Source organism: Pyxicephalus adspersus, chromosome 8 (assembly GCF_032062135.1).
Source record: "Pyxicephalus adspersus chromosome 8, UCB_Pads_2.0, whole genome shotgun sequence".
NCBI classification, from domain to species: Eukaryota; Metazoa; Chordata; class Amphibia; order Anura; family Pyxicephalidae; genus Pyxicephalus; species Pyxicephalus adspersus.
Window position 1 is genome coordinate 58,342,247 of NC_092865.1, and position 13,109 is coordinate 58,355,355.

Here is a 13,109-nt window from a genome sequence, read left to right on the forward strand (position 1 = left end):
GTGAACCTGTCAATAAACAAACATTATTTTTGTTTCCTCCCCAGAGACCTTTGTCACAGAAACAGAAATTTAGTGTCTCTGCCCAGTTTTGGGTTTTGTTCTTTTTCCTCTCTTTTGCTTTTTTTTGTCTTCCCTATTTTTGTTCCCTTCACTTTTTCGCTTTATGCTCCTTTTGATGTGTAAATATACAGAATTGGATTTCTTTCTAATCACCACTTCTTTGATCCCCAGATTTAAAAAAAATTTATGGTGGCAATCAGTAATTTATTGCCATACTGTGCTTATCCAAAATTGGTGATTAGATGCCACATTGTGCCACAGGGTGTTTAAAAATATTGCTGATCTCCATTGTGGCCTGTGGTAAGAATTATGGAGTAGATGATTGGCATTTATAAATATGGTGATGATCATCTTTCAATAGTGTAAGTGGCAAGCTTTTAAAATTTGTGTTCCTGCAGAAACGTGATGATCTTTTCAGCTGTTTGTCACCCTTATAAAACTATCTGTGTTTGAATCTGTATATAGGCTCCATTTTGGACTCTTAATATGTAGGCCCTTGTATTTGTATTTTGCTTATGCTTGACTTCCCTTTTTGCCTCCATTTCTGTTTTTGTTCCCACAAATGTTTTCTTTTTTCCCCACCAACCTTTCCTTCTTTCTTTTTCCCAAATATTGATGTTTGTGTTTGGATGCTCGATTTCCTGTCTGTAACAGGATCGTTCACATATTGACTCTGACGGTTAAGAATGTTACTTACTAATCCTCTTGTCCTTGGTGGGATTCCTGCACCACCATGATGATCAGAAGGAAACTGCTGCATTTGCTATTGGAGTGATTTATGAACCTGAAGCTTTGGATCATACTTAAAATGTTCTCTGGCTTAGCCTTTGTCCCCACATACTCTGGTACACTTTTACACATTCAATAAATTGGAATTAGGTTTGTTAGGCAAAGAACTGGTGGGAACCAATTTGTAACCTTCGGGGTTCATACTTCTGGACATTCAAAATAAAAACAGAAATCAAGCAATGCAACCCCAACTAAACCCAAAATCAAACAAGGTAAGTTACCAAGTAAAAAAAAAAAAAATTCTGTAGCTGTGCTTGGTTGTAGATGTCCACCCATCCTTACACCCAAGACCTCTAATACCTTTTGGTTTTCCATTACCAGACTGCGGTCAAACAATTGCTCACCCCCTACTTCCTGTGACTTCCTAAGTCCTATTCCTCCTCATATAGACATGTGGTTTTCACTGTAATGCAGGGATACTGGAAAATGTAGTCTGACATCTATTGTTCTTCCTACTCTGGGTGTCTCATGGTCACATCTAATTTACCTTTCCACTGGCTGCATCCAGAGATGTAGAGAATTCAATGTACATGCAAACTTGTTTCATGAAACAGATAATCTGTCCAGTACTTATATACAGTTTCACTTAAAACCCAGATTGCTTTTTATAATATGTCCTAAACAGTTTTAAGTTTAGTTGGACCTAAAAAATGTTGTTGGCTTTGTTTTACTCCTCGAAGGCCTCCTTTATGTGGACAGTTCCTGTTTTCTTTTCAGAGTTCATCATGCGGCTAAGCGAGCTCTGTGCTCGTCTTCCAGGATTTAACTGCATTTTCCTTCTGATGAATAGAAGCAGTGGAAATATACATGCTTACCCCTGTATTTGTTTAAACATGGGAAAGACACTAACATATAACAATATTGCAGTCAGTGTGTGTTGGAGTCTTTCTTTGCACTCCAGGATTTCAGAACAAAAAGAACACCAATCATGTTTATTGCCCATGTTTCAGATAATTCCATTCTATACCGCCTATTGCCTTAGCAGCTCTATTTGCTAAACAGTATAACATAGGAATAAAATACTTTCTTACTTTTCAGTGTCAGTACTCAGCTGAGGCCAAAAACAACAGCATACAATAAAGTGACTGTAGAACAAGACGAGAGTTGTTTGGAGTGGGGCTAGACGGGAACCAGGCAGCCAAAGAGTCTAAGGTCTAAAGAGTCTAAGTCCTTATTACTTTCCAGGCACCAAAACTCAACCACTAAGTGTTCCATGGTGTTTTCAAGTGGTTAATAAAATGCATTATGCTATTACTGTAGAAGCATTTATCCAGCATCCAAGTATATGGAAGCTGTTGATAGTTCAGCTGTCCACAAGATTCTAAACAAAGCCTAAAAAAACTTCAGCCTCTGTAATTTGCTTCCATTATAATAAAAAGGCCTAGTGATCTTTTGACAGTTTTTAGACTGTCACAAACAAAACTGCAGTCTTAACTGTTAAGTTAAAGGTCATATGAACAAGTCCTAAGAGATTGCTTTTTTTGGGCTCCAATTTTTTGGGATCCTTGCTGCTCAAGGAGTACCCCAAAGTACATGAATGAATGAATGGGGATGGGGAACCAAAAAAAGCTAATCAAATTAGCTAAAGTAGAACCACAGCCCCAGTTCTTTTCCTTTTTTTAGAAGTGGTTAAAAAAACCTGGGTCTTCATAGTCCTATTGGTTTAGAAGGTAGAAGAAATCACTAGCATTCCAAAGTACGGGATTGTTGCTTTTGGTACACTTTAGGTGCCTAGGTTACTATTTTGCTTCAAGAAAGGGACCTTGTTCGCAGGGCTGTAGTGGGGTGGGCACACGTGGGCACGCCGTGGAATGAGGCATTTACACAACAATGATGCGCATGCACGTTAGCCATGGATAGTACCGTGCCCCCTTTTTTTTTACGACTACACCCCTGCTTGTTCGGCCCTGAAACTTTAGCTTTTCAACATGTTGTGACAGTGGTTTTATAATAATGCAAGCATCCTGTACTTTGGAACGCTGGTGACTTCGTCTTCTGTTTTCATACAGTTCATTTGGTTCACTCTCATTTTTCCTCCTAGTGACTGGTAACTGTTAGCAGAAAAGATTTTCATTTCATTTGAGGAGTAGAAATCAAATATCCTGCTATGCACACATTTCCTGTTGACATCTCCCAAAGTTCATTCCTTTCACTATAGGGAGGATTTTCTCTCACATCCCGTTTAGTTCTCTAGACAGTGAGTGACATTAACAATAAAAACAAAATTTCCAACCTTTCTCCAGTGTATCCAGGACTGGAAAAAAGAGATCACTGGTCAGGCTAAAATATCAGGTTATGTGCATTTGTTATGTGCTTCTGATGGTGACCTACAGCATCACCTGCACTGACCCTTGTGAATTTCTTTACAACAGCTGATTACTAATTTATCTAATCTAAGGCAGAAGATGGATTAGGAATTTACTCAAACTGCATTGTAATATATAGATCAGCTTAGTTTATCTAGAACACAAATACACATGCCCAAGGTTTTGTATACTTGAGACAAATCACCCCTCCTTCCCCAACTGGTGCTTTTGAAAATATACAGATAGGTAGATATCCTTTTTGAGTTGTGTGCATTGCCCACACTCCCATTTTATTACATAAACAGAGGTTATTTAAAAGCATCTTTTTCAAGAAGTCCCATGGACACAATCATTGCAGATACTCGTCTAAAGATGCCAATTATCTGGTTTAGGTCATTGACCTGGAAAAGGTTTACATATCTATATAGCAGAGATTGTAAGATTTGTATATTTTTCCCGTAAAGGATAAGATAATTGTAGATAATTGTAGGAGATTAAAAATGAGAAACTTTAGCTAACTAGCAGCCTCCATATCCCCCTAAGTAATCACAATCACTAAAGTCTCATATAAGTTTTTACATGTTATTATTTCAGAAATACATTTTTATATTTTTAAATCTGAGATTTTCAATTTATTTTAAGTAATTCCTGTTGATCTTGCGAAGAAGGTCCTTGTTGAAGCACTTGTTTTAGGGTAACAATGATTTGAGTTGTTGCTGGCACTTGTCAAACTGACATAAACTTGCCGAGCCCCTGCTGAATTCAGATCTTTACAGGTTGCAGACGAGAGTAAAAGAGCCAGGGGGTAATAGCAGGGGAGGTGCACAGTCAGACAACAAATTTGAAAGATGTACAAGAAAAGTGAAACTGACATTTTGAAAGTTGAGTTTCCATGCTGAGTGATAAAGCAAGTCCTAACAGCCGTTTAAATTAGTTTGCTTCTCGAAGATACACAGCACTAGTAAAGGCAGGCCACAGCTATACAGTACATAGAGGAAATGACAGCATATCCTACGTATGTGACTTCAACCCATAAGCTGCTGCTTGGCCAGTCTAGCGCACAGATGCTCAGTAAATGAAGTTTCCATTTCCTCGGGTCTTCCAATACCCTATAAAACCAGAATAATCACTGATTGTTTAGCCCCATGTGATGCCCACAACACATATTGGAAAATTTGAACTTGCCAAGTACTGATATCTGGAGGTAACTGTAACCTCACAGTGCCGTAGCTGCAAAGCCCACGCTGCCAGCCAATATCAGCTCTAGGTGTCCCACATCATGGACACGTTGGACCTGGCCAAAATGATTACTGCCCCCCTCCTCCAAAGCTGGCTGCCTGGGGAAGAAATGTTTTAACTGGCACTTGTGCTCAGGTATAAGGAACATAGGAGGAGGTTAAATGGAAAGCTTTTGCTAAAACCTAATTTGATCCTAAAGTATTCACTTATTCTAAATAGTCAGGAAATGAGTTTTAAACAGGCCCACACTGACCTCTGTAGGTAAAGGAACTGGAGCAATTCATTATTACCATTCACAGCAAAAGCCATTCTGTTAGCAGTTCAATTTACCCTTCTATCCATTAGAAGTAGAGTCATTGCTGGAATAGGGAACTGATCTCCTGAGAAAACAATTTAAATAATGCCAGTGGTTTTCATAATGTTATTCCTAGCAGGCAGTGTATTTTTTGTATGATTCAGAATTACAATCATTTCAAAGTTTGATAATATACTCCATAGATTTTAGTTATTAGAATCTGGGCAGACAATGCTGTTCTGCTTTATAAAAAGAAGGGGGACAAGAAGGAGTCACCCTGCTGCATACTCCCTAAAAGAAAACAGCAGTCATTTGTAAATTACGCTCCCTGACCCCCGGTGTTAATAAAAGGTGCAAATCTTTTAAAGAAAAAAATCCATTCATACTAAAATTCTTTTTTTCTGTGTGAGCACCTTTAAATCTTAGGATCCCTACTATTATATAAATTGTCCGCCCTGGCAACAAGTATCCGGCATCTTCCTTCCAACCATTGAGATGTCATAGTAACAGAATTGTCACAAAATCAACAAGTTAGTTCTCTTAAAATAAAAACAGCAAAGGAATGTGTAAAGGATATCCACGAATAAACATTTACATTAGTAAGGAAATGTACTTTTAAATGGATTGCAATTAGTATAAGCATCCTGCTCCAGATAAAAGTCAGGAGAATGTTAATATTGGAATAGTTTAGATTGGATCTACACACCTACACTGAGAATTCAGCTTTGGATTCCGGATCACTGACTGCCATAGCAACTGAATTATTGGGAAAATCTGCAAAGTATGTTATTACCAGATGTAAAAAAGGTAACTTCTTTTACTTAGCACATTTTATATTTTTTTCTTACTGTTCATTTGTTTCCTTTTGTTCACAAACTTTGCTCAATTGCCTCCATTTTTATGTAAATGTTTTTGTTTGTTTTAGTTATTTGTGACTGTTCTTTTATAAACTTTTATAGGGTTTGAATATTTTTTTTGTGGAGTTGCAAAAATACCCCAAATCAACAAAAGCCTTTATTTTATTTATTAATATCTTTACTGTGCTTTGTTCCAGAATATCATTTTAGTGCTGTTATAAACATGACAAATTGTAGCATGAAAATAATTGAATTTGTGCCAAAAACATATCATTATGTCAATGAACGCCTGGTTCTGTTTTATCATGCTTGCATGGTAATTTTTTAAACATCACTAGTATAACTATGCTTGATTAGACATATTGAGATTAGTTAAGCTACACTCACTTTTTTATAGTGGTATGGTATAAAATGACACCTCCACCCATGTCCATTTTTCCATTGACCAAAGGGTGGTGGTTGAGTTACTTGAGATAAACTGACACACCAGGGGCACTTGGCAAATATTTGTACAATAAATGAGTACATGCAAATTAAAGCTAAACCCACCAATGAATGTGTACAGTGCTTGTTCGTTCATCTGTTACTCTATGTCCCTGGAAACGATCAGGAAAGATTGTTTCCTGCGATGAAAATTGTAAGTGTGTACGCAGCCTAACTCCACAGTCCTGTTTTACAATTAGTTTAAATATCTGAATTTACATAGATATCAGCTTTTTGTAAACCCCTGTTCAACCGATTGGTAAAGAGGTTACAACACTTGGATGATCAGTCCTTCTAGTGAACCTAGTGAAAAATCTAAATAATATTTAGGTCTTGGAAAGCCTTGGTTAAAATAAATTCATTGAAAAAATGTCCCTAACACTGATGTTCCTCTTACTGCTGAAGTTCAAATTCAATCCTTACACCATGTAAAACGATCATTGGAATCATGTTTGTGGCCCTGTAAAGTGGTTTTAGACCCCAACCTAAGCAGGCACCATCAGACAAAAGGACAGTCAGCCACAGGTCAAGGAACTCCTGGCAACCTCTGGAGGAACCCAAAGAGTGGAGGAAGATGACGATTCTAGTGAGATGCTTGCACAGATCACATATCTGTAGGTTAGTATACTTCCTCCTTACCTATTTGCATGATGCTCAGCTATGAGAAGCACTGTACTACACTATTATGCCTCTTTAATGAACTCTTTAATGCCTTTGGCGCAAGAAACAAGCAAGTAAGGATTCCATTGGTTTAATTTAGCAGTAGAGTATTTTTTGACCTTTTCATGCATGAAGCTTTGTGCCCACTGAGCAGCCAGAGCCCAGGTCCATGAGCTTGTTACACGTTCAACTAGAAAACAGTAATGCCACCTTCTCATTACACCTTCCTTTGAAGTGAATTGGTTTTCAGGTCATTAAATCTCACTGGATTTCTCTAGCATTCAGTCGTTAGGATCTCTCCGCGTGTGTTCTGTTGGATGCGAAAGACTATTTTTAGCTTTAGAATTTTACAATAAATAAAAAATACACCCTGAAGATGCGGTTAGGTTATTACTGCACATCCAGGCCCTAAATAGACAGAACATTAAACTTATTATGTAAATGTGTCATAGTTGTGTCATTAACAGAAATGAGTGCATTAGAAAAGAAATTGCTTGTTTCTGCAGATTGGCAATGTAAAAAGGTTAGAAAGCATGACTGATAGAAAATAGCAATTTTCCATTATATGTAATCGAATTCACCCCTCACAACCTGGTTCCTAGCTATGTGGAACTAATTCCTGTCAGTCAAAACATATCGAGCATTGAACACCCTCGGTATGAGCTTCCTTTTCTACAGTAGATACGGCATAGAATATACAATATATGTGGACTGAAATCCAGGCAGTATATTTGCCTTTTTTAAAATGCATTTGGATTTGAATTATGAAATAATAAAATGTATTCAGTAATTCAACCTGAAATAAACTTTTTATAACGAAACCCATATATTGGATTTTTTAATGGGGCAGGCTGTGCTTTTTTAAAGGGCTAGGCCACTTAAGGATGATTTTGTCCAAAGGCATGATCTCCCATAACTTTAACCACCTGGGACTTTTTGATGTTCCTTTCTATCAGTTTCAGTTTATCCTGGTGTATTCTCCATATAGTGAGCTGAAAATCCAGCCAGTAGAGTAGAAGCCTTCCATATTGGACACAGCTGACTTGAGAAATCAGGACAAAGATCTCACCAATGGATTCCCTGAGCAATATAAGATATGTCAAGTGGTTCAATTCTCCACCATCTACCAACTTCAACTAGCTTTGAGTTGACCAATTCTTTATTAGACGTTCTTAATCCTGGTAAACATGAACTCATTAATAGCACCTCCCTGTAATTAGGAGCCCCTAAACCAGGGACAAATTGCAATGAGGCTACAATGAAGATACTTTGACCTGCTTCCTACACTACTTTGAATGGCATCCTTACTGACCAACAAAAGATTTGAGAGGTAAAACAGATTTGCCATGGTTCAACTATTGGGTCGCTGGTTATATTTTGCTTTTTAGAGGTTTTGAGCTTAACTAAACAGTTCAAGGAAACAGACGAAGACTGTAGAGGCAATGGGTAGACCTTAATGTATATTCAAAATATAATTCTAGCTTAACGGGGCAAGAACAGTCTGACACTTGATCTCTTACTCTATACTCAAGCTGAATTGTCAAATTCAAAATGGACCTTTCTTAGCCTTTCTGCTTAGCCCTCTTGCATATATTTTATAATTACCTCTCACATTTACTGAAATGAAAAAGGGGTCACATTTTAGCACAGATTCTGTTTATAAGAGGCAAACACCTGCCAGGCCTCAGTTTTAAACCCCCAAAACAATGTTCTCCCCGTTTTTTTTTTAGCAGAGCACACCGCCTGGCTCTTTTCAGTAACCACACGGCTCTTTTTGGGTGGTTACTGAAGAGTTTGGTCACTATACAGGAGCTGCCATTTGTCCCTGTATTTCTTTTCACCCGACTGGGCTTTCTGGGTTGAACACTGTATAAGTTACAAGCGGCCCAACCAAGCATGCTATTTCTTCCCACCCAGCTTAAAAAAAATTCTGGGTTGAACACTGCACAAGTACCTTTTACCAATGTACTAAACAATGATTTTTACAATAATAAATGAAACAATGTATAGATTATATAAAAGGTATAATATAGTAAGACACTTTTGGAATAGTTATTGTATTTTATATAGAAACCAGAACCAAAAAAGGGTCAATCCCTCCAAATAAAGAACAGTTGGAAGGTAATAATGTTGCTGCACAGGGGGTGAGGAGGAAGGTTTCCAGTAAGAAGTGGGACCCCAGTAAAAAGAAAAGTTGCAGCAAGGGCCCCTAGGTATAACGCTATGATGCATTTTTGGAAGGATTGTGTTGGTTATCATAAAACGTAACATTTTCACTTTATAAATCTTTTAAAAGTTGTTTGACGTTATACTTCCATATAAATAATAAAAACTGTGCTTGGCTTTTCAGATCTGCATGCTAATTACTGCGTCTCATATTGGTTTATGTCAGGAAAACATCGTGCCTCTCTATTTTAGTCTGTGACAGCTGGTATGCAAACTGTTCACTTTTTTGCTTTAATCAATGTTAGATTTTCTTGCTGGTATCTTAACATTTTCTGCACATGTTATCAGATGAAAAGAGTTTTTGCTCTAATTATTGCCCTGTGAATCTGCACTTTGTATGATATGACACCTAATAAAATCCTACAGGGATTATTTGATGGAGAATACCTGTAGTTGCATACACACATTTCTCATATTCCTGCTCTTTTTCAATAAAATCATTTATTATAAACTGAACGCCAGGTATATAACTAAATACACAGTTGACTTGTTTCCATTTTTGGGGACTGGTTTGTCTGCAAAGGGATTTTTTTCCCTGCTGCAATTAAACAATAATGGTAGTAAGTTCCCAACCCCCAGCTTGTGATTGCACAGCACTCTGATAGGTTTACCCCTTTTCTTTGCATTCCCCCTATTACCAAAATGCACATCCATACACTTAAATAACTCCTATTTCTGCAAGGAAACTTACTATGCATTTTGTATTGCCGTGCCATAATTCTCACTGCCCAGAGGCATGTTTTGCAGGATGGAATATGATCAATCTTTACTGGGGTTCATTAGCTCAATCTGTATTTGGATCCTCATTACAATTGATCACAATCTAAAATGGATGCCTTGTATGCAAGATACACCAATATATTTGGTATTGTATGACTATAGTGGGTAATCCGAACAAGGTTCTTTGCCAATTTTACCAGTTTATGCATTCATGTACTGTCTTATGAACCTCCATATTGGTCACCTAGGCCAGCCATCACATTAAAAGACCAGGTTCCAGGTAATTTCAAGATGTAATTCAACTTCCTTTATAGAATAGGCTCAGAGAAACAATCCAATTTGTATAATATTTATTGGCCCCATCTCCTTACATGTCCATCCTTCCTTGTGCAATGATAGTCTGGTACTGTTTTGCTTTTTCCCAGTTTTAGACCAGGACCAGGAAGTTGTAGCTTATCCACTGGACATCCATAAAACCCTAGGCTCCTGTCTTTGTCACCTTGTTAATATTCCTAACCTATAGTGGCGGTATGTGTTTTAGACTTACCGTTTAAAATCAGGTTACAAAGACACACTGTGCCAATCATACTGGGTTCTTCAGTGTTTATCCTTATCTCTCAGCTTTTAAGGCTTTTTTGTCTAAAGCTCATATCATCCCACCTGAAATAAGAAAAAAGAAAACAACCAGCACTTGAATTTTCTTAACACAACTTATATGTTTTATTGATAGTTTGGCTAAATAATAATTTTCTCACTTCCATTGTGGGATTAGGAGACGTCTCTCACATTAAATATTGCAGACGCATATAAGTACAAACACATTTATGTGATAATTTGTGAAATGTTTATTTGTCTCAAAAAATATTTGAATTTAATTTGCGTGCAATGCTTATCTCATCATGAAGAAAGCTGAGAAACGTGACTCAGACAGCACCCATTAGAGGGAGCAGGACTTTCCCACCTTCTGTCAATGAGTGGCCTCCTCTTCAAGTGTGGACACCGGGGAAACAGCAGAGAGAACCCTATTCGTAATGGCTAAAGTGATGTCCTTATGAGTTCCCACCCTTCCTCCAGATTATGTACACAGGCTTCACACTCAAATTAGTCAAATACAGTTTGCTTTAGATTTTTTGAGGCAGCAGGACATTGGCCTACGGCATGTGTGGACACTAGGGAAACATCGGAGAGAACCCTGTCCCCTATAGCCACACAGATGATCATATATTTTCCTACATCTCTTCTAAATTTCAGTTTGTGTACATGAAGTTTAGACTCAGAAGTAAGTCCAATGCAGTATGCTTTACACAGTATTTGAGTTCCAATACATTGACACCATGGGCCTAATTATATAAAGCTCTCCAAAGCTGGAGAGAATATACTTTTAGCAGTGAAGCTGGGTGATCCAGCAAGCCTGGAATGGATTTCTACAAAGTTATTTGCTAGCAAATGTTTTCATTCCGGGTTTGCTGGATCACCCAGCTTCACTGATAAAACTGTAGTCTCTCCAGCCTTGGAGAGCTTTATTAAATCAGGCCCATTGTTGAGTGCTTTGAGGTCCCTTTTATTGATAAATACACTTTTAATGTGCATTTATCCTGTTTAGCTCCTTCCCTTGATCTAATCTAGCCCACCTCTCCCTCCATAGATGCAGTACTTGCTAAGATAGGATGATTGAGACTCTATTGTCGTTCACATGATGTGAAGTCCTGGTTGGGGTCTGCACATTTACAACCCTATAGATGTATATGGGTCTATGTCCCGAGCAGTGGTACTGTCCTGTATATTTTGTTCAAACAAGAAATATATTTGATTAAAAACTATTTATAATCTATTGTAATTTGCTATATTGCCAAAGAACAGTGAAAAATGTATATGGATAGACTAACAAATTAGCAACATATTTGAAGTCAAACAATACATCACAAAACTGTAAAAACTGGTTTGGTAAGTAATGGTTAGAATGTTGATAATGGTGGTTAAATACCTTATGTTTTTTTCCATGTTTTAAACATCTGAACAGTGAATCTTGTTGTCGTGAAAAAACATCTGGGAAATAAACATATTTATTTCTTTGTTTTCCTAGTTTCTTTGAATGGGTAATAAGTCCATTAATATAGATAACTGTAGATTATGACTGAATAATATATCTCATGTGGTGTGGATACAAAAGACTCCACTGACTTATAATTCTTAGATAATCTAGTTATTGGCTAGTCTTCTGGGAACTCGTGATCATTCTCGTGGTCATTCTCAGAGGAATTTGTGATTGGTCATTTTTAGGGTAACTAGTGATTGGCCATTCTGCTAGGAACTATTGATTAGCTATCCTGGGAGAGTTAATGATTGATCAGTTTCAAAGGTATTGGTCATTGGTTTTTCTAGGGAAATATAGCAATCACTCATTGTTGATGTATATAGTTATAAGACATTCTTGGGGAATGTTGGTTATTCTTCAGTACATTGATTATTTATGGGAGAACTAGTAAAGGGTCAGGTTGGAAGTTTTTGCTTTCTACCTTTGTTTAACTTATGACTGATCTACAGTGATCAGTGTTCTCTGGCACTTTACTCTTATATTTATAATAGGACCTTTTTTTAAAGCTATGATTATTATCATGTAAGGACCAGTTTTATTAGACAACATTTTTTATTTTAGCTGCCCCAAACCAGCAATTGATAGCGCAGGTGCACAAAAAGCATCAAAGGTGGAAGGCACACTTCAACAGTTCCGTAGCTGAGAAACACGCCTCTGAGCAGATTTCATCTCTTAATCAACCTCACAAAAAACTCTCAGGGATTGCAGTGTGGGCGGAGGCGCAGACAACATATTTATTGCCAAGATAAAATACTAACAGATGTTGCAAGGACAGGTGCTGACATATTCTTTAAATTGAAAGAATTCACATTTAGAGGTGTCTTTATTATTATTATTTTTTCTGATGTATTCCAAGAACATTTAAAGGATTGTTTAATAGCAATGTGTGTTTGATGCAGGCATTGTAACAATTGGATGCTGGTCAAGAAATTATAAATACTTAAATCTCAGAGTCTAGAAAAGCTTTCCTAATGTTATCTCAAGGCTCAATCTCCTGCTTACTAATACTACACTCTAATTGTTATTCAACGCTTATGTCTCTCAGGGCACATCTAAGGGTGGTCATAAGCAGGTGGATAAAAGCAAGCAATGCTAAGAATTCCAACCCCCACTTAGGACATTTGAGCCAATATAATGTAGTAGATATGGGATACTACTGATAGACAGATTAGTTGTTGCCTTTAAGAGCAGGTTGGAAAAAAATACTTATGTGCATTACCAGTCTGCCAGCAATTAGTGCACTTATTATAATTATTTTCAGGGAGACACCAACACACCTATGGCCACCCTATGCGTCAGTAAAACAGGCGCTGTTTAATGGTATTGACCCCTGTTGAGAGATGTTCAAAAAGCCACCTGAGCTCCACCTGCAAAATAGC

At 37.4% G+C, this 13,109-nt stretch overlaps 1 protein-coding gene across 3 annotated transcripts in view; it reads left to right on the plus strand.

Moving 5' to 3' along the window:
* Positions 1 to 13,109, plus strand: part of PRICKLE2 (prickle planar cell polarity protein 2) — a 183,961-nt gene that overhangs the window by 128,412 nt on the left and 42,440 nt on the right. The window contains exon 1 of one of the 3 annotated variants that reach the window (XM_072420813.1): positions 263 to 1,061. The exons of the other annotated variants lie outside the window; for them this stretch is intronic. Coding sequence (XP_072276914.1) covers positions 1,029 to 1,061 — 33 coding nt within the window. The 5' untranslated portion in view covers positions 263 to 1,028. Of the gene's footprint in view, positions 1 to 262; positions 1,062 to 13,109 lie in introns of those variants that run through there. 3 annotated transcript variants of the gene reach the window in all.